The sequence below is a fragment of the Ipomoea nil genome, unplaced genomic scaffold (genome assembly GCF_001879475.1).
Source record: "Ipomoea nil cultivar Tokyo-kokei standard unplaced genomic scaffold, Asagao_1.1 scaffold1421, whole genome shotgun sequence".
Classification (NCBI taxonomy): Eukaryota; Viridiplantae; Streptophyta; class Magnoliopsida; order Solanales; family Convolvulaceae; genus Ipomoea; species Ipomoea nil.
Genome location: NW_017617849.1, coordinates 817857 through 845780, shown reverse-complemented (window position 1 = coordinate 845780; position 27924 = coordinate 817857). Strand labels below are relative to the sequence as shown.

Below are 27924 nucleotides of genomic sequence, written 5' to 3'. Positions count from 1 at the left end.
TAAGCTTGTGAACCTGATCTTCAATCCTATTTGCAATGGTAAATGCACAATATGGAATGAATGTATTGCCACATTAAGAAGTGCTTTTTAACCTGGGGTGTGTTTTGAGTAGTAAGGACTATTCATTTTTAACCAAATGTCAAGGGTTTGATCCTTGGCTTTAGGTATGGAGTAGCCTTAAATCTCTAGGCTAGTTGTCTTAACGAGGGGATTAGTTACTGTGTCCGACTGTGGAAAAAAAAAAGTAAGGAGTTTTTTTTTTTTTTTTTTTTTTTAATCATCCAATAGAATGAATATCAGGCTTTAGGAACTGGAAACTCTATGAGAGAGACATTACAAGGTGCTTGAATAATCAATTACGGAGTATATGTTATCTCTTTTTTTTTTTTTTTTAAATAGAGTTAATACCATTTGAGGTCTTCCGAGTATAGTGGTTTTGTCACGTTTAGTCCTAAACTTTCAAATTGACTATCTGTAGTCCTTCAACTTTCAAATTTAACCATTTGCGGTCCAAGTTAACCACCCATGGTCCTTCAAGTTTCGAAATTTAACCAGCTATGGTCCTCTTGAAAGGACCATAGTTGGTTAAAATTTAATAGTTTAAGGACCATGAGTGGTTAACTTGGACCACGAATGGTTAAATTTGAAAGTCGAAGGACCACAGATGGTCAATTTGAAAGTTTAGGACTAAACGTGGCAAAACCACTATACTCGGAGGACCTCATATGGTATTAACTCTTTTAAAATACTATCGACTCGATTACAATGTAGTATATGTTCATAATTACTTTCTCAATCAAATGAAACACAAAGAGTTAATATCGTTTCCACTAAGACTCAAACCCACAAACTCTCCTATGTGTTATCTGACTTATCTCTCTTTGTTAAATGTGAAATGCCAAAAATTTAAATAAAATGCTAATTGTAACAACTAAATTAAAGTCACAGATGTAATAATGTAAGTAAATGTAACAATGTGATAATAATAAATACTACGTAACTAAAAATGAAATTTGTTCAAAATGAATTGATTTTATTTTTTTAATACTATTAATTTTATTACAATGAAGTGACTTATTTACTAAAAAAAAATACACATTTTGGGATACACCATAATTGTCAACACATTACATGCTGAGGGACATCACAGGAAACACGGCTTAAATTTTTAAAGCAACAAGTAACTGTACCCCAAGTCTCCACAAAGTACTATATAATACTATACCTATTCTTGAATCATTTTGTATAACACTATTACCCTTTTTTAATTTAAATTTCTCAACTTCGGTGGATTATATTATAATTTATGGCAAATTATGCTATGCGCACCTTGCAAGGTGCGCACGGCGATAAAACGGCGTCGTTTTCAGTGAAAACGACGCTGTTTTAACTAAAAAAAAAAAAAATTGTTCGAAAGGCCGTTAACGGCATATTCGTTATGAAATTATGAATATACAGTTATGACATTATGAATGTACAGTTATAGAATTATGAATGTACAGTTATGGAATTATGAACTTACAATTATGAACATAGAGCTTCGAAAATTATGAATGTTCGGTATGGAATTATGAATATACAGTATGGAATTATGAATGTACAGTTATGGAATTATGAATGTACAGTTATGGAATTATGAATGTACAGTTATGAAATTATGAACATAGAACTCTAACATTATGAACTTTCAATTATGAACATAGAGCTTCGAAAATTATGAATTTACAGTTATTGAATTATGAATGTACAGTTACGGAATTATGAATGTACAGTTATGGAATTATGAATGTACAGTTATGAAATTATGAATACAAAGCTGTGAATATATGCTCCTATAACGAAGCGGTCTGAAATTTAAAAAAAAAAAAAGAAAAAAGAAAAAAGAAAAAAAGAAAAAAAGAAAAAAAATGAAGATAACGGTGCCTGACGGCACCGTTACCAGTGCCCATGATGCACGCTGGGCACGAGTCCACAGCATAACGACTGATAATTTATGAACCCTATGAAAGTTACTCTTAGACCTAAGAAGCGGTAAATTAAGGTAATCTAATTTCGAGACTTAACACCAAACTGTATATTTTTGTGGACAAAGAACGCATACCAAACCCAATCTCCTAATTTTTGTTGCAGTAATCGAACCTCCTTCTTACTGTTGGAAGCAAGTCTTAATTGAAACTTCTCATTCGCTGGACCAATGTCGTGGGGCATAATAGTATAACACTATTAAATGAGGTGTGGGTAGCTTGAAAACGATAAACCAAAAATACCAACACAGAAATACATGATATAAAATGTGAGTAAAATGTAAATGTGAATTTGTAAATATTTGTAAATATGCATAAATGTTAAAAGAATAATTTTTAAGGGAAATGCATTTATTTTGTTAATTATGAAAATACTTTTGAAACATGTTAAGTAATTTCATAAGGTTTTAGGGAGGAAGCGTTTCCAAAACGTTTGCCCTTATGGTGCATTTGGTTGCAATATGAGCATTAGGAGGAAGATAATTGTAATTTCATGGGAAAGAAATAAGAGGGGAATAAGAATTCAAATTTAATTATTTGGTTTATGATAATAAAATTATTAGGAATGTCAATTATAATGTTTGATTTATATTAGAATTGTAAAGGAATAAGTAGTATAAAGGTTCATACTATTATTTTGATAATCAGAATATTACAAGTTCGAATTGAATGATAATTAGAATTGAAAAAAATTCTTGCTTCTTGGTTTGTATTTATAAAAGTAGAGTACTTAGTATAGCAAATAAATAATAATAAATTAAATAAATAAATAAAAGAAGACTAATTTGACATATTAGCAAATAAAAAAGTACAAAACTCACACTAAAAAAAATTATGCAAACAACTCCTTATAACTTACGGAGAACTATATTTATCTTGAGTGATATTTTTTTTATTTGATTAATAAGTGTGCGTATAAAAGAATTGGTCAATTCATTAGCAATCAATAAATATAAAAAATTTCATAATTACATTCCGAGATAAATTTTATATTTTATGAGATAAAATCAAAAGGAAAAATAGAAATTTTTCTTATGCATAAATTATAAATATATTCCAATTCCGATGAACGTTTTTGTATGAGATATTTTCTTCCTAAGCTAGTGGAAGCCAATGGATATGATATCTCTCATACTATCATACATTTTGACTTCTCTGCTAATGCAGATGGTATGTTTTGTAACGTTCTTGTCAAATAATAATAATAATAATAATAATAATTTGATAAATTTAATTAACCCGAGTGGTCCGAATTAATAAATTCGATGATTAAAGGATAAATATGTCGATAAAAGATAATGGTAAAAGACAAGAATGATATTGGACAGACAAAGATATTGTATTTAGGAGCGATGTAATACTATAACAATAGATTTCATGATGTCTTCACAAGACAATTACACCCCTTTATATATTATTATTATCAAACTTTACCCCTGTGACCAATAGAGCTACGCCCATGCGAGCCTCCTTTATATACTATAATAAGCCCCTTAACCGTCCCACAAAAAAGGGAGAATTAGTTATAATAACAAACTTGACCAAGTTCGGGTTACTTGACTGAGGCCGAGCCCTTGGTGCCCATGGCCGAGCACCGGGCTCGACCTAGGCGGCCTGTGGTTGAGTCATGGGCTTGGTTTTGGCAGCCGAGGCCAAGCACCGCAAATTATGCTGTGCAACCGAATGCACCATGCGCGTGGTGCATACGATGCAAAACGACGTCGTTTTGGTTAAAAAACGCGCGTCCCAATTAAAAAAGAAATCAGGTTTGATTCCCGGCAATAGCATTTTTATATATCTATAAATTCATAACTATATATCCATAAATTCATAACTATATCCACAAATTCAAAACTATATATCCACAGTGAATGAATGAAGTAAAAATCCACAATAAATGAACTAAATATCCACAATGAATGAACTAAACAATGATTGAACTAAATATCATGAACTATATATCCAGAAATTCATAATTATATATCCATAAATTCATAACTATATATCCATAAATTCATAACTATATCTCCACATTAAATGAATGAAGTAAATATCTACAATGAATGAACTAAATATCCATAATGAATGAACTAAATATCCATAAATTCATAACTATATATCCAGAAATTCATAACTATATATCCACAATAATGCTATTGTCGAGAATCGAACCTGATTTTTTTTAAGTGGGACGCGCGTTTTTAGTCAAAACGACGTCGTTTTGCATCGTATGCACCATGCGCATGGTGCATTCGGTTGCACAACATAACTATTGGCCGAGCACGAGACTCGACCCTGGGGCCTTGGGTCCAACTGGACCAGTCTTGTTCGTTTCACCGAGTCGATTTGTTCTGGACCCATCTCTAATATGTCCATTATTATTATTATTATTATTAGAAATAAGGGTCAAATAGGCCATTCAACTACACACCAAAATGCAATTAGGCCACTCAACTCAAAAAAGCAACAATTAGGTCCCTGAACTACACAAATTCATGCAATTTCACCAAAAATGACTTGTTTACCTGTTGTGTGGGTTACAAAATTAAAAATAATTTTTAAATTTTTATTTTAATAATTTTAAATAATAAATTATTTAAAAAAAAAAAAAAAAACTGACTGCCGGAGACGAAGGGGTCTCCGGCCAGCCATGGAGAACCCTTCGTCTCCATGGCTGGCCGGAGACGAAGGGAGCCCGTCGTCTCCTTGCTGGCCGGAGACGAAGGGGTCCCCTTCGTCTCCGTGGCTGGACGGAAACGAAGGGGTTCCGTCCAGCAACAGAGATGAAGGGGATCCCTTCGTCTCCGGCCGTTTATCTTTTTTTTTTTTTTTTTTAAAGTTTAAAATAAATTTTTATTTAAAATTATTAAAATAAAAGTAAAAAATTATTTTTAAATTTAGAAATCGACACGTCAGCGTATCAATAGGTAAACAAGTCATTTTTGATGAAATTGTATGAATTTGTGTAGTTCAAGGACCTAATTGTAGTTTTTTTTGAGTTGGATGACCTATTTGACCCTTATTCCTTATTATTATTATTATTATTATTATTATTATTATTATTATTATTACAAAATGAAATATGAGAGACAAGTCTACCAATGTAGTGGCTTTTGTAAATAATAATATTATAGTCCGTATTAATTAAAAAGGTTGAATTCTACATCTCCCAACCACCATTAAGAAAGCACCATGTGGAGTGACATGCAAATAATAAGTCTAGTATTGTACAATGAAGATATAGTGATAACAATTTTCAAACAAATCTAAAAGCAATCACTACAATAGTTGTGGGGTCTCCACCGCCATTCTCTAAATTGAAGTTGATTTTTGACATATTTTCACTTTTATTTTATACTGACATAATTAACTTTGATTAATTCAAATTTATTAAAAAATACATCATAATTTTTCTCTCTAATAAAATTAGAACATACGATTAAATTAGTTATATCTTTAAGTAATTATTAAAATAACGAATTTAATCTCTTAAGTAACAAGTGACAAATTGACAGACTAACTTTTTTTTTTTTTTTTTTTTTTTGCTGTTTTAATTTTTGTATTGCAAAAGACATAAATGGACCGACCTGTTTTTAAAAATGAGATTCGACGTTTAAGATCAAATCATGAAAATATCAAAATATCATTTTCAGTGAAGGAAGGCATGACAATTATTTTATGATGCCCACCTAACCTGGAATTGGGATAAGAAATGGGCAAATATTTTTGTTTTGACAAAGGAATTCCAAGTCTTTGTGGGAATAGCCCTTGAGGGACGACAACGTATTCCATCAACTACCAATGCTTTTAACTATAACAATAATTAATAACTTGTGATCGTGCTAGTGTTGCAAAAATCACGCCTAAGCGCTGATGGCGGTCGGCATCCTAGGCGCCCGCTTAGGCGGTCTCCAGGCGCCTAGCGATTTTTTTAACATTGGATCATACTATGTAATTGTATTATAAAATTAGTCAATTATAAGATTTTTTAAAAAAAATCTGTAAAATTGTGAAGGTAAAAAGTTATAATTAAATTCTACGCTCTAAGTCTACGTAAAAGGAAAAATCTGTAAAATTATGAAGGTAAAAAGTTATAATTAAATTCTACGCTCTAAGTCTACGTAAAAGGTAAAAGAATTCACGTTAGAATTTTTAAAAGATATACTTTTAAATGAGATATATATTAGCAAAGTCTCATAAGAGATTATTGGTCAGAATGTGGGGAGCTGGGTCTTGGGAGTGAGAAAATTTTACCTTTTATGAGCAAGGTTATTGATCAGAGTAAGTGTTTAAATAGAAGAGTTATTAAATTGTTTTTGAAACATGTAATATTTGTTCTATACTTTCTCAAACTTTTTCAGTTCAAAGAATTAATATCCCACCATCAGGATCTATTTAAAGTGATAACAGATATGTATCACACTACATAAGTACATAGTAGAAGAGAAGGAAAGTAGACTTAGCTTACTCTAATAAAAGAATCAAGCTTTTAGAAGAGATGGACTAAGGAAATAGTTGTTTGAGCATATATAAAACTTCTTTCAACATAAGAGTTAATTAGTTCCATTTGAGGACTTAACAAAATATTAGAGGTTTATAAATAAAATAGTACTGTTATTGGAAGACTTGATCTATCATAAGAGAGGAGGCTCCAAGTACCCAAAAAAAAAAAAAAAAAAAAAAAATCATAAGAAACGAAGTAAAAGATTTAGCTACACATTAATTATCAGAATACCTGAGATATAAGGAATTGAAGAAGTACAAGGAAGAAGAAAATATCTTCAAAAATATCTTCTATCTTATAAAAAAAAGTTGTTGGGCGCAATAATAAAAGAAGATAAGGGTTGTTTGGTAAAAAAATTGGTTTATAGGTCAATTTTGGTTTATTTGATCAGTATTAAATATTAATTATTTGGTTTAGTTAAAATATGTGTTTGGTTAATTAACTTTTTGCAACTCTAAAATGCTAAAATTCAAAAAGCTACTCATAACAATTTTTTCAATAGCTTTTCGAGAAAAGAAATTATACCAAACAACTATCAGTTAACAGCTAATTTATCAAATATTTTTCTACAATAGCTAATATTTTCAACTAGTTATACCCTCTAATTAACATAATTAGCTAACAGTTAACAACTATAAGTTAACAACCATTTACCAAATAGGACCAATGTATATTTTGACAAATCAAATGGGAAAAATGCCAACATGAGAAGCTATACTTTTTAAATAAAATCTCAAAACACACTAAAAATTTGAGAAAAATAATCCTTAGAATGCCACATGTTAACTTAGTTAATGTAAAGTATTAATCTAGGCAGCGCGATAACATCGTGAATAGGTAATATTATGACAAAATCGCACTATTTTGTCAATTTAGGATGTTCAATAAGAATTTTTTTAGTTAGGAGAAGATATAATTGCATCATTCATTAAATTTAGGATACTAATTTTTTTTTCTAAATTTATAATAATAATAATTAATATAAGTGTGAATGAAAGTTTTTTTTTTCATTTATTTCCATTATATATATATATATATATATATATATATATATATATATATATATATATTAATTATGCTATGAGAGTTTACTATACTAAACTTGAGCATGAAGCCACCGCCCCGCCCCACTCTGCGTTTTAGGTATTTTGTTTTGTTTTGTTTTGTTTTTTTTGTTTTTTTTTGTTTCTTTTTTTGTTTTTTTTTTTTGTTTTTTTTTTTTTTTTTTTTGTTTTGTTGTGAGAATTGTATTTTGTTATTATTATTTTTTTTTTGTATTTAATGGAAGGGGGAAACCCACAAAAGCGTACAAGAAACACTAAGGGGAATTACACATGTTGCGCCAAACTGGGTAACCAGCAGCATCGTCTTCTATTGCCGGAATGACTTCTACAGGGGGGTCGGATAAGATTTGAAAACTGATGCCTTGTGTTCTAGCTAAGCGTGCAAGACTGTCTGCCACACAGTTAATTTCCCGGGGAATGAATCTTATCTCACAATGTTCAAGAGAACAAATCTCTCGTTTGCAAGCTTCTAGGATATTATGGCCAGCAATTGTGGGTGATCTAGACGAGTTGATATACTTCACCGCCTCAGCAGAGTCGCTTTCAATGATGGTATGGTTATAGGACAAAGAAGCAAGCAATTGAATACCTTTTAGAATCGCCCAAGCTTCTGTTTCAAATGGTGTACAAGATGCAAAGGATGCAAGAAAGCCTTTCATCCACTTCCCATTGTGATCCCTGATGATTCCACCACACCCAACTGTTTGTGAGGTTGAGACTGTAGAGCCATCCACATTTAGTTTAATGATGCCTTCCCTTGGCTTATCCCAGCACAATTGCTTCCAAATCATGGCGTTCTCAGCTGAGTGGGGACCCTTTATTCTAGCGAAGGCTGTGTTGATTTCTGCAACTTGGGCTCTTATGACGCCGATTTTCGAATTAAGCGGCTTAATACTTCCATTGAAAATCGCTTCGTTGCGCCACTTCCAAATCCACCATGTAGTAACCGCAAAGGTGATATTGTCACTACATGGCCTTCTATTATTTGCTGTAGACGAGATACCCTTATCAACCCAATTTTTTAGAGCTAATCCCTGTAACCTACTGTGAATATCGGGCAAGATCTGATTCCAAACTTCTTTCGCGGCTGGGCAGAGGTGTAGTACATGGTCAGTGTCTTCAATTATCCCCTCGCAGAGCCAACAAGTAGCAATGATAGTTAATCCGCGTCTCATCCTGTTCAGGTTTGTCATGATTTTGTCATGCCTAAGAAGCCAAAGGAAGGTGCGGATGCGATTAGGCAGCTTAAGCTTCCAGATATTGTTCCACTTAGCCGCTTCAACCGACTCACTTGCGTTCACAGAAAATTCATAGGCAGAGCTCACTGAAAAAAGCCCAGAGGATTTGTTATCCCATCCTTTTATGTCTGCTAGTTGAGGATCTTCTACAAGGGTGAAGGCTGCCAGTTTACTGAGGATATCCACATGAAGTAGTGTGTCAAGTTGATCCCATCGCCATCCAACACCCTCCTCCCAGTAGGATGCAATCGGTCGACTGCGGTCATGCAGGGGAACAGTGTCCATAGCTGCTTCTAAAAGAGGTCTATTGTCTAACCATTTGTCATACCAAAATAAGGTGTCTTGACCATTTCTCACCGTCATCTTTGATCCATTGAGGAGAATAGGTTTGGTCCTTAGTATTCCTCTCCAAGCATTCGAATTGTTTCGTTTTTCTTGCCAAGACAGAAAGTCTGAATTCGTCACACCATACTTGGCTTTGAACAGCTTAACCCAAAGACAATCATCATCTTGAAACAACCTCCATCCCAATTTGGCTAGAAAGGCAAGGTTCATGTGTCTGAGACTGCGAATACCCAAACCACCATTGGATTTGCTATTGGTCACCGTATCCCAATTTAAGAGGTGACATTTTTTAGTTCCATCGCTGCTGCCCCACAGGAAATTTCTAATCAATCTTTCGATGGAAGAAGTGACGCCTTCCGGTAACAAGGTAGTCTGCATGGTAAAATAAGGTATTGAGGCAAGTACGGATTGAACCAGCACATGACGCCCAGCTAAGGATAAGGATCTCGCTTTCTAGCCAGCTAGACGGGCTTGTATCTTCTCTAAAATTCCACTAAAAGAATCACTCTTGAGACGGCCGTGAATAGAAGGTACTCCCAGATATCTTCCCAAATCTTGTACTCTAGGTGTGCCGATCGCCTGTTCGATACTCTGTTGGATGGCAGGATCTGTGTTCTTGGAAAAGAATAGAGAGGACTTGGAGGGGCTAATTTTCTGACCTGAGCTTGCACAAAATAACTCTAGGCAGTTCTTCATCTCCATGGCTTGACGGACCGTAGCTTCTCCAAAGAGGACTAAGTCATCTGCAAAGAATAAATGAGACAGATTAGGCGCATGACGAGTAATCTCAATACCTTTCCAGCGTCCAGAGTTTATTGAGTCAGTGATGATGTGGCTTAGTCTTTCAATGCATAGCACAAAAAGGAGAGGAGAGATGGGATCTCCTTGTCTAATTCCCCTCCCTGGTGAGAACCAATCTGTTTGGCTTGAATTCCAGAGCACAGCCAGCTTTGACGTTGTGACACAGCTAAGGATGTTTCTTCTCCAGTTAAGATTAAAGCCTATGTCTTTAAGCGTATCTTCAATGAATCCCCATGATAGTCTGTCGTAGGCCTTCTCAAGATCTACTTTGAGCATCATCCATCCCAGCTTACCCCTCTTCGTTCTCATAGAGTTCAAGATCTCTTGATAGACCAAGATATTGTCCGAAATTTGTCTCCCCGGAATGAAGCTCGTTTGGTGTGGACCTACTAAATTCCTGGAAATATTTTTAAGACGAATGGTCATAATTTTTGTAAGTAATTTATATGAGACGTTGCACAAACCGATGGGGCGAAATTGCTTGATACTTTCCGGGTTCGGGACCTTTGGGATGAGTGATAGGAGCGTGTCATTACATCTCGGTGGTAGAAGACCTTGTTCGAAGAAATCTGTTACAAATTTTATGAGACTGCCCTGTACAACCTCCCAAGATTTTTGGTAAAAGCCAGCAGTAATACCGTCTGGCCCAGGGGCTTTACAAGGTGCCATATCAAAAAGAGCTTTCCTGATTTCTTCCACCTTAATCGGGGCATTAATTTCTGCCCACTCCTCGACCCCTATTGCCGGAAACAAACCTTCTTTCAAAGCATGAGCAGAGCAGTTGGAGTCCATAGCAAAAAGGGTCTGGAAATATGCTTTGATGTGATGTCTAATAGCAGATTCTTCGACGAGATGATTGCCTTCCTCATCTCTCAGAGACTTTACCCTTGTCTGATTCGCTTTAACTGCCGTAGCTGTGTGATAGAAACGGGTGTTCCGATCACCGGATGTGATCCACTCTTCACGGGATCTCTGGAACCAGATGAGTTCTTCTTGGTGGAGGGTCTCTTCTAGTTCTTTGCGAAGTCGGCGATCTAGTCTGATGAGGTCTATTCTGGAGCCCAAAGACAGGTTGCGTTGAACTCCCTGTAATCTTGCTAAAAGACGTCTCTTGCGCTGGAAAACGTTACCAAACGTTTCTCTGTTCCAGAAAGTTAATGCTTCTGCCATGGCTATGTTGTTCTCAATTAGATCCCGATCATCATTCCATGTAGCTTGCACACAAGTTAGGAAGCTAGGGTGCGTGGGCCAAGCCATGTTAAATTTGAACCTTGCCAAGGTATCACCTTGCCTATGCTGATTAGTGTTAATTAATAACGGAGAGTGATCCGAACCAACTCTTGGGAGGTGGTGCACCACTGCATTTGGGAAGCGACATCTCCAGTCCAAATTACAAAGGGCACGATCCAAACGGGCTCCTCTGAATGTGGTCGTGTCAACACCGCGTGTCCATGTAAACTTGGGACCCGTGAATCCTAAGTCCACAAGCCCTTCTCTAAAAATCCAATCATTGAAATCGGTAGTTCTTGATGAAGTGAAGGTCTCCGGGTTGCTAACTTCTTCTCGACATGTCACCGAATTGAAGTCACCAACCGTTAGCCAAGGGCCCTGTGGTTCAAAGAATGAACCAGATAACTCCGCAAACAGTTTTCTTTTAAGTGACAGGGTTGGACTGCCATAGACCACAGAGAGCAGCCAATGTCCAACGTAGTCTTGAACCTGCAAGCAAACAAATTGTGGATGAGTGTACAAAATTTCTAAGAGGATAGAGGATTTCCATAAGATCCAAATACCCCCCGAAAAACCTAATGCTTCTACTCTAACCCATTCATCAAATCCTAAATATGCGCAAATATTATCAGCCTGGTTACCCGAAACCTTAGGCTCGAGAAGGCATATCACGGACGGTTTATGCAAGCGAATCAAGTAATTAAGGGTACGCCTAAAGGAAGATGAGGCTGCACCCTGGCAATTCCAAGTAAAAAAAATCATGAAAAATATAAAAGAAAAAGAGAGGAACGAGCACACCTATTGGTGTAGGCTAGAATCAGCCATAGCAACTGACAGGTCATCACGACCATCGACCATCTGCATAGTTACATCTTGGGGAACAACTAAGGGCGGAGGGTCGCTCAATTTATCAGGTGGCACTTCCTTGAATGTGTTCTCACAATCTACCATTGACGGGGAACCTGGAAACACTTCAGTGGTGTTCAGGCGATAAACGGTGTAAGAGGAAATGGTTCCATCTCTACTGGACCCCCGAACTACGGTGTGTTCAGCCTCCGCCGCTGCTCGGTTTGGTTGTGGTCCTTTATCTCCTCGTGCACCTCCAGGCCTTCGGGCATTCTGCTGAGGCCGGCTTTGGGGTGCCTGCGGAATCACATTTCTTGGCTCATTCTCTTATTCCCTCTGCTCAACATGTTGCCTAGTGCCACGATAATTTGTCCTAATCCTTGGTAAGTTAGTGTTCGCCTGCTGGGGGGTTTCGGACTGGTTGGGGAGAGGGTGCTGCTGAGAAGCCTCTGCTTCCTCCTCCAGACCATCCAGAGGTCCAAATCTGGAATTTGAGGCTACGTTTGCATGCGGAGGGACTTGCGGAATTGGCACTTGTTGGCTTCTTCTTCCCGTAGCATTGGCTGCCCTAGGCAAATTTCTCCTTACTCTTCTAGTTACCAGCATCCAAGATCCATATTTTTCCTTCGGGAGTTGTTGCGAGGACTCATTGCCCTGAGTAGCTGGTCTGCTTCCATCCTGCTCGTCACCCTCACCAGCTCCAGATTTTTCCTTACCACACATATCCATGCGATGACCATAGATACCACATTTGAAGCAGATTTGGTGGATTCCCTCATATTCAATCGGCCACTCCGTCCAATTCAAGACAAACCTAGACAATAGCGGTTTAGTGATATCTAATTCAACACAAACTCTTGCGAATTTACCTATCGAAGCTATGCTTGTTGTGATGTCGATCTTCAATGGACGCCCTATCACATCTCCAATCTTCTTGAGAAAATCGTCATCGAAGTACTCGATCGGGAGTGAAGGGAATCTTATCCAAGCCAGAATTTTCTCCAATTTGTCCGATCTAGAGTCAAAATTTGGTCTCCATTGTTGTGTAGTAAGATAGTGATCAAGAACCATCCAAGGTCCCCCAAACTTGACAGCATCGTAATCAGCAAGAGATTCAAACTTTACCAAGAAATAGTCATGATTTAGGGCTATTAGCTCAAAGGCAGCTTCCGTTTTCCACATCCTCTGAAGTCTCTGGAGTAGATAGGAATAGCCCACAGATCTTCCAAGAACCTTAACGATTAGCGATCTACGCCAGGGACACCTAAGTCTCTCCTTCTCTTCCTTAGTCACCCTTATGACCGGGTAATCAAAAGTCACACCGTCCTCCTCCATGTCGTCATCGGAATCAATCTCTTCCACTGGTGCTCGATCAGGAATTCTGCGATTCCACGGGTTGCTGGGAGATACCAAAGGGGTTCTCCATTGGTTCGATTCAGTTGGGGAATCTTGGCCCAAAGCATCCTTTGGTGACAACAGCGTGGTCAGCAATTGGTCTCGTCCTCTTTTGGATTTCTTTGTACTTCTTTCCAAGAGATCTTGGTCCTCCGGCAACCGGTGAGTCACCGTCGGCGTGAGGTTTCCCGCTGGAGAGTCCGCTCGTGAAGCCATAAGATGGAATATTGTATTTTGTTATTTAAGTATTCAATGGTGCACTTCATTACTTTTTGAACACCATTGTCTCCCTTCACCTACTCAACCCAAACCAACATTATACTCGATCTTCACCCATTTTGGTGTTACATACTATAATTATATATAAATTTGCATATTCTCAATTAAAGGTGTCAAAACGTGTTAATCTACTGAATTACATATTTTGTAACATTGCTCGTCACATAGTGGGTTGACAAGATAAACATATCATCTCACCATCTCACTTATTAATTATTATTATATTGGTTAATATATATTTTAAAATATTAAACATTCAATATTCGAACTTCTAACATTTAATGCACATTGAGGAGAGCCAACTTCACGACTCCAGTAAATAAATGATCATAAAAGAGATAAATTAATCTAGGTTGTCTATAGCTTATTGATTCAAACTAAGAAAGTCAATTTACAGCTCCAATCGAGAGTCAAACTTGGAACATTGTGGTTACTAGTTACCAAATCAACTACCCAATTAACTTGGTTAGAATTACCCAGTTGATACTAAAAATGTTATTCCTAAATCTTAACTCATCAAAATAACTATTTTTTTTATAATTTAAAAAAGAATTCATGAGTGACAGGATAATTGGACAAGGTACTGAGTCTGACTCGGTACACTTGATCTAACCCGTCAAATCAATGATGACAGTCAAAAGTAACGGTCAAGAGCAGAGAACAAGTGAACAGTTACAAGAGGTCACATATTAAGAGCGTCGCATTATCAAAGAGAGGAGTTATGGACATCCAACGCACTTATGGAGGGAGCGCACAACAATTACTAAGGAGTCAGCCATTACACTTAATAGGAGGCCGGTGTGCAATTATTGTAACCGTTATAAGTCTATAGTATAAAAGATGAGCCCAGGTCACAGTAAAAGGGGACACTCTGATTTCTGTACTAAAACTATAGCAACACAATTTACCTTTACTCACTTATACAATAATATTATGAGATAATATATTTACTGTTGATGAGTAAATTAAATAACACATACACATACACATGTATGTGTGTATACTGTCTTTTTTTTTTTTACATTAATATATATATATATATATATATATATATATATATATATATATATATATATAAAGTAAATTAATGTACTTACATTTAACTATAACATAGTATCTTTCGAGTATAACACAGATAAAACACTTTAATTTTAACACACGTGTCTGCGCATATTTATATTTGTATAGTATGTGTTGGGTGCATGCATGTGTATCTATATTTATTTATTTTACGTATTTATGTTCTTTGCATGTGCAAGTATTTTTATTATTTGATGTCTCATTCCTTTTCGATCTATCTTTCATTCTTTCCTAACAAAGCATCTAAATATATATATTTTTTCAATAATCTCATTTTTATCGCCATTATGAACCCAACAATATATATTTTTATTCTATTTTGCGCATATTTCATTCATTTTAAGATATTATTCTTATTCTATTTTTTTTTTTGGGAGTACCATTGATTATGTTTATATCATTATTTTCTCAACCTACTGAAGCACAAAGAGGAATTATGGGGAGGGTATATGAATTGTAATTCAACAAAATGAGGAATTACAATTCTCTCCAACCAAACACTGTAATTCGGGTGGCCAAAGAATTAGGCAGTAATTGAATTACAACTACATCCAACCAAACAATCCATTAAGGTGTGTATTTGTAACACTTAAAGTGCGTCATTTTTAACACTTAAGGTGGATCATTTTAACACTTAAGGTGGATCATTTTAACACTTAAGGTGCGTCTTTGTAACACTTAAGGCGCGCTATTTTTACACTTTGTTTCTGCCATCTTTCAAGATACGCGTTTTTTTTTAAAATTTTTTTTTATTAATTTAAGTCATTGATCTAGATTTGATCAACGACTCAGATTTCACCGCATGTTTCACGTAAGAATGAAGGAGAATGTAGGCTCATTTCCATGATTTGGTTGCCAAAGTCACTTTGTAAGTATTGTAAGAGCATCTTTAGTGGGGGAAGGGGGAGATTTGGTGCGTTTTTTTTTTTTTTTTTTTTTTAATGTTTGAGAGGAGAGACGATGAGAGATAAGAGAGAAGATCCATGGGAGCTTTTTATTTTTTTCTTTGGACAAAAATTAAAGAGAATCTTGTTCTTTTTTTTTTTTTTTTTTTTTTTTTTTTTTTTTTTTTGTATTTTATACTAGTCTAAGTAAACTTTGTTTGATTATTGACTCAACTGAGAAGGTAATAGACAGTTCGTAATTGGGAGTTACACAAATTTATTGCCTTACTACCTCAGTTGGGTTGAAGCCCCTATTCTTACTGTATAATATAATGTCAGAGTTTTTTGTACTTTTGATCCCACGACTATGGTGTAACTAATAACTTTGATTTACGACTTTTAAAACTTGTAAAATTAGTCCACGACAATGACTTTCTTAGCAAATTTAATTTGGTCCTTCCGATGTATTTTCTGTCCAATGTTTGTCGGAAAATTTTACTCCCCATTTTAATATGGATAATATTGTCTTTTCCATCTCACAAACAAATTAATTAATTAATTATTTATTTATTTATTTATTTATTTATGTCATTAGTTTGTGAGATGGAAAAGACAATATTACCCATGTTAAAATTGAGAGTAAAATTTTCCGGCAAAAAATGAATAAAAAATACACTGAAAGGACTAAATTTGCTAAGAAAGTTATAGTCGTGCACCAATTCTACAAGTTTTAAAAATCATAAATCAAAGTTATTAGCGACACCATAGTTGTGGAACTAAAAGTGCAAAAAACTCTATAATGTTATATACTATGTTGCTCTCCATCAATTGATGGCATCCCCAAAGCACAATATGATAGTATGTACTTATATAAAATTAATAAATTATATAAAAAATTTATTTGTCTGGTCATTACCAGTATCAATAATATCAAGTATAATTATATTCCGTATATGTTAATTTTTTTACTATACTTAATATCAATGATAATATTATTATGGCATATATGATTATATATGATAGAGATGATAAACAATTTTTAAAATGATAATATCAATATATAAATATCATTTTTCACGCCAGATATTAATGGCTTTGACTAAACGACGTCTCGTCGGCTGTGATGACATTGGAGTTTGAAGATTCAACTTTGATACAGTATATATGGTATAATACTGCATAGAAATTTCTTATTATTGTTTTTTACTGTTTTTTTAAAATATAAAAAAGGGAGAAAAGTATAGGGGGCTCGACATTCGACGACAGAGGTCCAAGACAACCATCAATCCCACTGCCATAATTTCCTGCAAACTCTGAACTTCAGTCCCACCGGGTCTTTTTCTTGGATCCTCCATTCCACCTAAAGATTCCACGAAATTCGAGTTCACTTGGGAGCTCAAGGCAAGAAAATATACTTCTACTTTAATTTTACTGCCTTTTGTTTGTTTTTTTTTTTGGTTCTTGGGTTCCAGTTATCTGTCTGTTCATTTCTTGATCTTGAGTTGAATATCATTCGTGTTGGAGCTTCAGTAAAAGACGCCAGTCCCCAGTTCCTGACTATCTTCGTTTATTGCTGATAAAGCGGGGAAAGGTGGATGCTTTGCTGATATTTTGTTTCTTTTTGTACTTTATTTGTTTTTACTTTTTGTGATCTTTATCTGATTAATTTGTATTTGGTAGCTTCTTAGTAGTTCTGCTTTCTGTTGAGATCTGGAATTTGAGGTAGCTAAAGTGGGCAGTTTCCATTTTTGGGTTTTATGTTGTTCTTGATTTTGATCCTTGATTCTGTGGTGGTTGTGCTTATCATGTATATGTGTTGTTTAATTTGTTTGGTAAATGCTGATACAGTATTTCTGACTCTTGTTGGAGTTTAGCCTTTGGGTCTTTTTTGTTCTAGCTAAATTTAGGGTTTGGATAAGTGGTTTGCTTCTAGAAAGCTATTGAATTTGGGTTTAACTTGGACATGAGCCAGTTATATTGTTCTTATTGATTGATGGCTTTTCTTGAGTGGTTGACTTTAGTTCTTAGCCTTTGATTGTGATGAACTTCTGAGATTCTCTTCTATTTATAGCCTTTGTTTCCTGGGAATAACAAGTAGAAAAGTGAATTTTCCCAAATTGGATGGGAGTTCTTTGTTTATCCCAATTTTGAACTTCTTTTTCTGTGTTTTCCCATTTCCCAGGTCAAGTGTGTTTTCATGGATTCACCTCAATCTGTTGTGTCACCATACAAGGAATCCGCTTTTTTAACTCAACCTGAGAAGCAGAAGATTGACTTCTTAAAGGACACTGGTGATCGGAAAGGGGATGTGGCAGCAGATAATTTCATTGGTGTTCTAGATGTCTATGTACACCAGGCTAGGGACATTCATAATATCTGCATATATCACAAGCAAGATGTTTATGCTAAGCTTTGCCTAACGAGTGATCCCGAAAGTGCACTCCCCACAAAAATTATTAATGGGGGTGGGCAAAATCCAGTTTTCAATGACAATCTTCAGCTGAATGTCCGTACCACTGAATGTTCTCTCAAGTGCGAGATATGGATGATGAGCAGAGTGAAGAATTATTTGGAAGATCAATTGCTTGGCTTTGCTTTAGTTCCTCTGTCCAAGGTTCTCGTTGAGAATGGGAAGTTGGAGCAAGAGTTCCCTCTCTCATCAACCGATCTTTTCCATTCCCCTGCAGGATTTGTAAAGTTGTCCCTCTCGTACACTGGGGAGTCGCCAGAAGTCATTTCCATTCCATTTCTGCCCGAGCCTACAGTAACCGACAAAACTCTTCAGGACACTCAAGTCCCCGAGTTCTTACCTTGTGAGATGGAAAAAATTGAGTTTCCAGATCCTAAAATAGTGTGTGAAAATGATTTGATGGTTTCTGAGTATTATGGCATTCAAAGTTCGAACCTAGAAACCCAAAGCTCAGATAGCTTGGTCTCTTCCGACACTGAGAATCAGCCCGGTTCAGATGTTAATGTCGAGGAGATTCTTCCAGCTGGACCGGATTCCCACCATTATAAAAAGCAAGATTCCCCACCAAGCAGTGTGTCAACCAACGAGTCCCCATTGGCTTCACTTCCCGCAAGTTCTCAGTCTTCTGCAACTCCACAAGGTTCGAAGTTTCCAAATGACGAGTACGTTTCACCCCCTAAGGAATGCCCCGAAGAGAAGAAGTTAGAAACGAAGCCACTTGTCACAGTAAACATCGAGCCAGAGCCACAGGTGGTGCAGCAGGACATTGTGGATATGTACATGAAAAGCATGCAGCAATTTACCGAGTCATTGGCAAAGATGAAGCTTCCACTCGACATCGATAGTGGAACAACCAGTTCCGGGAATTCAACTTCGGAGAAATCTCAAACTCCGAAGAGTGCAGGCTCAAGAGTGTTCTATGGGAGCAGGGCTTTCTTCTGACTTCTGAGCTTGTGTTTTACTGGTTTATGCAAACAAGTGACTCGAGCAATTAGGATGAAACTGATGTTATTAGTAACATGAAGTCTTCTAAGAAGTGTGGTTTTACTTAATTTATGTTGAATGTTTTAGAGATAGAACCATTGTCATAACATGTATGTTGTAGTGTTGTACAACCTTTGTTTCATTGCAGATGTTTTTAGTTACTTCCTTAAATCTATCCTTATTGTTCTCAAAATATACAACATTAGTGTATCATCAGATCTGTATTGCATAACTAAAGTTTTTGGCTTTTTGGAAAGAACTACAAAGGTGTCTCCCATATCTTCAAATTGGTACTTCAATTACTTCATTTGCTCTCATGTGCATGTGCCTTCTACAGATCCACGCGATTTGGCCATCATCTCGGTATCTAACTCGCCACAATCCAAACTTCTCGGCAATATCTTTTCCAGTAGAGCATCTCCGGTCCCTTAAGAAGTCTAAAACCCACTGCTGTGCTGTTCTGAGATCTTGTTGAATGTCCCTTGATCCTCGGTTCCTGTCACCTCGTCCAAATGCAGCAGTGCCTGCTGCTCCAGCCATGGCTGCACCCGCTGCTCCAGCTGCTCCTGCACCTGCTGCGCTATAGAGAAGTGGAGAGTCGAGTAGGTGGGCGACTTCCCTGCTCAAATCGGGTATCATTTCTCCCATCCCTGCTGCTAAATGGGCTCCGATTTTCATAGCAAAAGTGACGAGTTTCATGAACTTTTTCATGTAGGGTGCCAGGCTCTTCACTGCCCGGTTGTCAACCTGCATCATTTCACAGCCAATCTGATCTTCGACTACATGCATTTCACCCCGGAATTCACATAACATGTGCAGTCTAAGAGCATTCATGCCCGAGATCATGGTGGTAACCAATCTCCGTGAGAAGTTCTCAGTTCTCACAAAGTAGAACATATTTGGTACTTTTCTTTCTTGAAGTTGGCCGTTATAGTTCACTAAATAGTTCACTTTGTGGTTCAGCTCGAGCAGGAGCCTGTGTTCATAGTATCTGAGTCCTTGAATTTCCTGCTTTACATCCCTGATTTCTTGTTCGATAATCTTTAGTCTTTGCAGAACTGCTTCAACGCCCTTGGCAATCCCAGCAAAAGAAGGCTCAACTGCGCTTTCAGTTTCATTACTGGCACTTGCATGATCCGGGTTGTTTTCCAGTGGGACTTGAAGCTCTACAGCAAGATTGTATAGATCATGGTACCTGCGGTGAAGTACTTCCCGAAAATCATCATCTGATAAGAGGTCTCGAGCAAAATCAAAGCCACCTCTTAATATGGCCTTCCCAGAATCAGCCACTTCGTCCCATGTGTGTTGATAATCATACATACCCTCAGCAGGAACCGAGAGCAACGTCTGCTTCAAATGTTGAACAGCCAGAAATTGCGTTTTTCTGTATCTCGGGGGTGTCAGGTTTCTCACACATTCTGGTCGAAGGATGTTTTCAGTTAATGTGAAGCCATGACATAAGCTCATAATTGACGGTATTATGAGCTGCTGAAAGAGTCTGAGAGTTTCTGTTAGGTTCTTCGTGGAGCAAGCGAGCACATCAATGTAGTATCCCAGTTGACCTCCAAGCTCTATGCGCACATAGATGCCGTTTATGCTCATCGAAATCAGGTACTTCTCGAGGCTGTATGTTGCTCCATATTGACTCTTCAATCCTATCATTTTGTTGTGCAAGTGTACCTGGATCGAAAAAAAAAACGATTCTTTTCTTTTATTCTATGTTCTTGAATGTATGCCAATGACCTTGTGGTCTAGTGGCACGAAGTGGGTTCGAGCCCAGTGAGGGCGATATTGACTCTTTGTGCTTTGAACAGATACTGCATTGTAACAGAGTCAGTAGTACTAAAAAAAAAAAACGAGAAGTCTTGCCTGTAAGCGGGGAAAGAAGCCTGGTGTTAGGAACATATGGCTTGTGTCATCACACTCGAGGTGTCTTCCTGCATAAATGCAGTCAGGTGCGTTTATCTGCCACTTTTGTGGTCTTCCTCTCCCTTCTTCGAGAACACATGGGAATAGTAATGGTGAATTGGGATCCGAGGGGTCTTGTTCATAGCACAGTTCTAGTTTCAGCATCATTCTCACAAGATCACTGGCTTCCAGGTTCTCGAAAACCTTGGATCCCATCCCGGGAATCTGGCTATCTAGGCTACTTTTAAGAATTCTCTCTAGATGTTTTCGGCTGATAAAACCGTTTTCAATTGAACTATGCTTTCTGACATCTAATCTCATTAGCTGACCAAGTACTTCACCACAAAACCACTCACAATCCAGGATTAGGAACCCGAGTTCATCAAAGTAAATAACCTCCCCGATGTTATGAAGACAGGTAGCCACCGCCCTTCTCCTCATCTCTACCTTCTCCGTATTATCAAGTCTCGATCGAACTCTTAGAAATGGAACCTTGACTTGGCATATATCTGCAAAGTCCTTCCACTTCATTGCTGGCTTGTGGTGATTCTCCACTCTCCACTCTGATAGAATTTGTATGAGCTCATTGCAGAGCTCGTAAACTTGTGGAACCCTTTCGAGAACTGTCTTGCTCGTTTTCCTGATGTGATGGGCGAGTTTACTCACCGATGCAGATGATCTTGCATCGAGAGTGAATAAAGTCGGGTAGAACTCAACAAAACCATGAAACTTGTCTCTTAGCTTTTGAATTAAATTCACAGTGGCCTGTAGATCTGGTGAAGCCTGATTGACTTTGTCGTAGTGTGTAAGCACCACGGTCACATTTGGCAGCATGCACTGCTGCAATGCTCTTCTCGAGTTGGACACGATAAACCTCAGCCAGTACTGCAGATCTTCTTCAATCTCGTTCGGGGTTTTTTGTTCCCGGTTGTTAGGCTTTCTGAACAAACTGCATACAACTAAGAAAAATGATGCACTTCCATGCCCGGGAAACATGAGGTCGTGGAGTGCATAGAATTCGTGCTGACCCGCTAGGTTCCATATCGAGATCTTTGTGCCGTCGTCTTTGAATGTTTTTATTTTCATTCCTACAGGTCTAGTAACTGCTTGCTCAATTGGGTTCACAAGAGTTCTTACTTGGTCAATGTAGGGCAGCTTTGAAGAAGAAAACTGCTGATATATTGCATTTGCCAGTGTATTTTTGCCTGCAAAATGAGAAAAAGCTTATATTTTGTTGAGATTAACAAGAACAAGAAACAATAATACTGACAAAAAGTAAAGAAGACAAGATTTACGTGGTTCGACAATGTGCCTAAGTTCACGGGAGTGAAGGTATTCTTTAATTCATAGTGATGGTGATAGTGGTGACACAACCCCTTAGGGATACAACCAATATATTTATAACTCAACAAGAACCATGGATTTTGCTTGATTCAAGAAACATTTTAGATGGTTACCAGCATGTTCTTGGCCACAGAGGAACACCCTACAGCTCTTGGGAACTGTCATGGCCATGTCTTTGAGCAAATCGATTTCTGGATCAGACTTTTCGTTCTGGTGCAATCTCTGGTACACTCCTTCTGTTTTCCCAGAACTCTGCAATGGTGTTCTTGAAAGATCGATCTCCTCGAGCCAAGGATTTACCTGTAAGATGTCCATTATTGTTTGCAGAAGCGTTTCACCATCGACGCCTTTGCAGCCTTGCAGAGATAAACACCTTAGTGTAGCATTCCTCTCCAAACTTCTGAAGATTTTGGATATATCTTCTGGTCTTAAACTCTCGTCATCATAAATCCCGAGATGGGTAAGGCTTTGGTTGGTTGTTAACATCTGCAGAATCGCTGCCAGCCCATCTCTACCAATTTTGGTCTTTTTTCCTCCAAAAGTTACTGACTTGAGAGTAATGTTTGCTTGATTTTGCAGGGCGGAGAAGCGGGTGAGCGGGCAAAGTAGATGCTCTACGCCCACTCCTCCGAAACAGTTTCCATTAACATATAAGCTCTGGAGGGTTTGGTTTTTGAACAGCCCAGCTGCAACATACACAACTCCTTTATCTTTCAGGCCTGTTTTTGACAATGTCACTTCCTTGAGGCACCGGTTTTGTTCTAGAACCCACCGGAATTCCCTCGCCCAACGAGACTTGAGCCTCACTCCCGTCATGTCAAGTGACTTCACGGTCGAGTTAAGCCCCAAGGCACAAGCGACCCTGCAGGTGCCTGAGACGTTGAGGCGGTATATTCTAAGCGTGCTGTTCTCGGGCACGAATTCTACCACCTTTGAAGTTTTCTCGTTATTCTCTCCGCTCCACACGTGGACTTCCATGCTCCTGTTCCTGGCTAGAACAGCTGAGACGAGAGGCGTTGCGGTGATTGATCTCGAGTCGAAGATTGTGAGTAGCTTCAAGGTTGAGTTCACTTCTATCATCTTGGAGAGCTCCTCTGCGCCCTTTGACCCAATGGAGTCTTCCCAAATCTGCAACTCTTCTAAGGCTCCATTGAACTTGAGAGCTGAAGCGAGAAAAGCAGCCCCAGCTGGGCCAATGCTGGATTCTGAGACCATGATTTCTTTGATCCCTCCATTCTTCTTCACAATATCTGATAGCTCGGATAGGCATTCTGTGCTGAACCGGTTTCTTCGAAAAACCAGTTGCTTAACGCCCGAGTTGTTCTGGAGTAGAAACCCGAGCTTCCTCACTTGCTCAATCTCCCATTGCACCTGCTGAAACTCCAGGTTTGTTAAGGAAGAGTGGGTGCCATTGCATGCTGTTAGAAGTTCAAGAAAGATGGAGAATTGGGGAAGGTTTTGTTTGGATATCTTAATGTTGATGGAACTTTCTGTTTCTTGATGACAGCCTGAATCTGGCTGGGAAAGGTAGAAAGATACACTATGCAGGCTGAGATTGCCAGATTTCATTACCTCCATAACCCAGTGGAGATCTCTTGGATTCTGGTTTTCTGCCATTATATGTGTGAATGGCCTCAAGAATTCAAGATTTCTGGGGAGCTGTTTGTGAAATTTCAGGTTTTGACTGTTGTGCTAAAGATACCAACCAGCTTGTAGTTCAATGTCATTTATGTGGCTCTCCCAAACGGGAGGTTGTGTTTCAATAGATTGAGAAAGTATGTATGAATATAGTACTAAAAAAGATGTTGTGCTAAATATTAAATTGGTTAATGTTGCAGTCTGCTTTCGGTGGAAATGGTGGCTATAATTCTGACAGGTTATTTGGTATTGTGACAATGTTGTCCTTGAAAAGAAAAAGAGCCCTCCAGCTATAATATTCTTTGCCTTGGATTCCTAGCTTCTGTGGTGTATATATGGAATCCAGTTTTAAGAAACAGGACACTTTGCCGTCAATGTCTGATTTACTCCAAACCCATTTAATTGGAATACATATTAATTTGCACTCTTGTGAATGCATAATTTTTTTTTTTTTTTTGGTGAGTTAAGACTCGTTTACACCGGGATGAGAGGAGCTCCACTACCCGACCTTAACAGCACTTGTACCAAAAGCATCGGCCGAGAGGAGATGGATTCGCTAAGAAGTACCCCAGTTCGCGGATTGGCCTAGATTCGCTAGGTGATCCGCACACCGGTTGCCCTCACGTAGGGTGTGTTGAAAAACCATGTTGTCCATGTGATCCATCAGGGATCTGCAATCTTTTAGGAGGGATGAAGCACAATCTTCTAATGAGATGTCTTTTGTAATTGCCGCCACTACTGAGTTTGAGTCGAGCTCGAAGACCACCCTTCTATAACCCTTAGTCTTTGCCCGCCGTAGACCCTTTCTTAAGCCCCACAGCTCTGCGATAAAGCTATTTGCAAAACCAATATTTGTGAATGCATAATTGATAATTCAACCCGGAATAGCTCTCCCAACGTTACACTTGGGCATTTTGTTCACATAATGTTATATTATATTATGAAATATTAGGTTGTCGAGAATGTTAGATTACTGTGAATATTAGATTTTTGTGCTTGGTTTAAATAATAAGGTATGTAATATAAATCTGTTTTGTTGAATTTTTTTTTAATATTATAATGATTATTTTACTGGAATAGTGGAATACTATCAACCTATTTTTATATATTTTAACAAATTTCAAAATTAAAATAAATAAATATAACAATGGTATATGAACAGATACTACAATGTAATAGAACCAGTAGCATTCAAAAAAAAAATATAACAATGGTAAAATATAGAAGTAAATGATTTAAAATTAATTTACTAAGAGTTTGAATAATAATTAATTAAGGCAATGGATTAAAATGACAAAATTAGCAATAAGACAAGGGGATGTGAGATTAACTAAGAAAAGAGAAAGGTATCTCACATTCCCTTGCAATAGCTAAAAAAAAATCTTATGTGGATGTTATGTTACATTCTCGGGGAAAATTGCATAACTTGAACCAAATATTGGAATCTTATATTCCCAAGCAAATATAACATTGGTTATCTTATATAACTTGAACCAAACGCCCCCTTAGGGATTTATTTGAAAACTCGAAAAGCAATTTTTAGAGTATGATTTATTTTTTGAAAAATATTTTGTGATATTTAACTAAAAATTACGAAACTATCTATTTTGTAAAATATTAATTATCTTAAATTTATATTTTAATTACTCCAAACTAAAATTAAAAATATATATATATATATATATATATATATATATATATATATATATATATATATATATATATATATATATATGATCTATACATGACCATATTGTTGTCTCCCATGTTAGGGAAAAAAAATGTATTTAGTTTATGATTTTGTCAAGTCAAAATTGCGTCAGTGTTAAGTATAAGGACTTAACACAATAAGACTTAGATGTTGATGTTATGTTGAAGTCATAGCAGCAAAGATTAGCAACATCAAAGTCTATACAAGCAACACAACTTCAAAACATCGAAGATTTCAAGTTGACGTATTTGCTGAAATCATCAAGCAACAAGACTTATAGCATCAAAACCTTGAGGACAAGACGATTTTTATAAGCAACAAGATTCTAAAACATACCACAAGAGTTTTGTGAAGGAGTACAAGTCTAAGCTAATAATGTATAGCTTACACTAGCACAACAAGACTTCTTAGCATAGAAGTTGAGAACAATAAGGGTTTATGCAACAAGACTTCTACTAACAACTTTTTAAGAACCAACAATAAGAATTTCTCGACAAGCATGCAGTAGAACTTATTTTCAAGCATGATAAGCATAAGAGTTTCGTAGATAAGCAGAAGAGTTTCTCAACCAACATTCTTTGCTTGTTCCTTATTGTTTTTTTGAACGTTTGCACATTATCCAATGAGGATACATGCCTTTTTAGGAATGATTATTGTAAACTACAAAAGTCAGATTTTTAGAACAAGTTGCAAGCAATTATTGCACGTAGCCTACACATGTCAAATCTGAGTACAATATTTAATGGCAAGTGGATGCGTTTGAATTTATTTTATTCCAATAGACATATATATTCGAAGATACAACTATAAAATAGCTTGAATGCCATGGATAAGAGACACGGAAGATATATTCATATTTACAAGTTCAAGCATTCAAAAAGCTCAATCGCCATCTATTAAGTTCAAAGAGATTACAAGTGCATCAAGACTTAATTAGATCATTTTAAGTCTCTTAGTTGGAAATTCAACCTTTGTGTTAAAATTATTGTATCCCTATTGTAGGCAGATAGAGAAATAGTAGTAGGAATTGCCTATAAAAACATGTTGATCAATGATAACTTTGTAATCAAAGCACTTGATCATTCATTATAATTATACTAGAGAATTGATTATAGTGAATTCTTCTTGGACATTAGAAAAAGGATGGAGTATAAATATTACATCACCTTCAAACCACTACAAAATATTGTCTCATTTACATTTTCAGTACTTTATTTTATATCCTATCATCTCTCTTGCATTCGTGGTTTTAAGAAAACTTTTTTGAAAAACATATTTTGCGCTACACAATCTTTAAGGATGGGGACAATGATACCCCCCCCCCCCCCCCCAACATCATCATAAATTTAATATTTAATTTTTTTTACTTGAATATAATTTTCTTTTACTAAAATACTAGTTTGACTATAGTGTTAATCGGGGATAGGAATTTCCTGTCCACGAAAATGAGAATGGGGAGAAGTTTCTATTTTCTGGCAGAAACAGGGATGAAGAGACGAGGACGGGGAGCAAGGCAGTGTCGCAGGAACATGTACAAAGAGTATACTCCCAACCCTATTTTCTCACATTGTCATTCCTAAATATGATTAATATATGATATGACATCTTATATGGCGGTTGACTTACTATTTACAGGTAATAATAGGTCAAAAGATATTAATTACCGGAGTATTTTTTTTTTTTTACATGTTCAAGCATATATTTGGAGTTTTTGTCTTAAAAAAATGAGTTAATTCCATTTTTTATCCTAGATTTATAGATGACAGTCCACTTTTAGTCTTTCTTTTTCATAACATTCCTTTTTTGTCCTAGTATTAGTGTGGCATGACCATTTTTGGTCCTTTGCCAACAAAATTGTTAAAATCTCGTTAAATAAATGGATATTTCGATCTTTTTTATACAAAGTGGAATGACCCGCTATATTTTTATTTTTTATTAAAAAAAATCATAATTGTAGACCTAAATGCCTTTGAATTTTATGAAATTTAAATAATTTTGTTAATGAAGGACCAAAAATGGTCATGTCACAATAATACTATGACCAGTTGAGGATGTTTTGAAAAAAAAAAAAGTATAAAAGTGGAGTGTCACCTATAAATCTAGGACCAAAAATGAAATTAACTCAAAAATAATTAATAAGCTAAATATATTTCATAAATAGTAGAAGGATTTATTTTAT

The 27924-nt window shown here is 36.6% G+C and overlaps 3 protein-coding genes across 4 annotated transcripts; 1 reads left to right on the top strand and 2 right to left on the bottom strand.

The window, feature by feature from the left end:
• Positions 1-12379: 12379 nt before the first annotated feature.
• LOC109187360 lies at positions 12380-13663 on the bottom strand. Its single transcript, XM_019337549.1, has one exon. It carries the CDS (start codon positions 13661-13663, stop codon positions 12380-12382), a length of 1284 nt encoding a protein of 427 aa, XP_019193094.1.
• A 3266-nt stretch (positions 13664-16929) lies between these two features.
• LOC109188004 lies at positions 16930-19315 on the top strand. 2 transcript variants are annotated; one of them, XM_019338460.1, is made up of 2 exons: positions 16930-17091; positions 17873-19315. In XM_019338460.1, exon 2 carries the CDS (start codon positions 17888-17890, stop codon positions 19100-19102), a length of 1215 nt encoding a protein of 404 aa, XP_019194005.1. In that variant the 5' UTR covers positions 16930-17091; positions 17873-17887; the 3' UTR covers positions 19103-19315. The 2 variants fall into 2 exon arrangements, with proteins under 2 accessions (XP_019194005.1, XP_019194006.1); XM_019338461.1 differs by lacking the exon at positions 16930-17091 and adding an exon at positions 17100-17281.
• A 28-nt stretch (positions 19316-19343) lies between these two features.
• Positions 19344-24152, bottom strand: LOC109188001 (protein TORNADO 1). Its single transcript, XM_019338455.1, has 3 exons — positions 22510-24152; positions 21014-22257; positions 19344-20824 (listed from the first exon to the last, which is right to left on the bottom strand). The coding sequence occupies exons 1-3, from the start codon at positions 24011-24013 to the stop codon at positions 19427-19429; spliced, it is 4146 nt and encodes a 1381-aa protein (XP_019194000.1). The 5' UTR covers positions 24014-24152; the 3' UTR covers positions 19344-19426.
• Positions 24153-27924: the final 3772 nt, after the last annotated feature.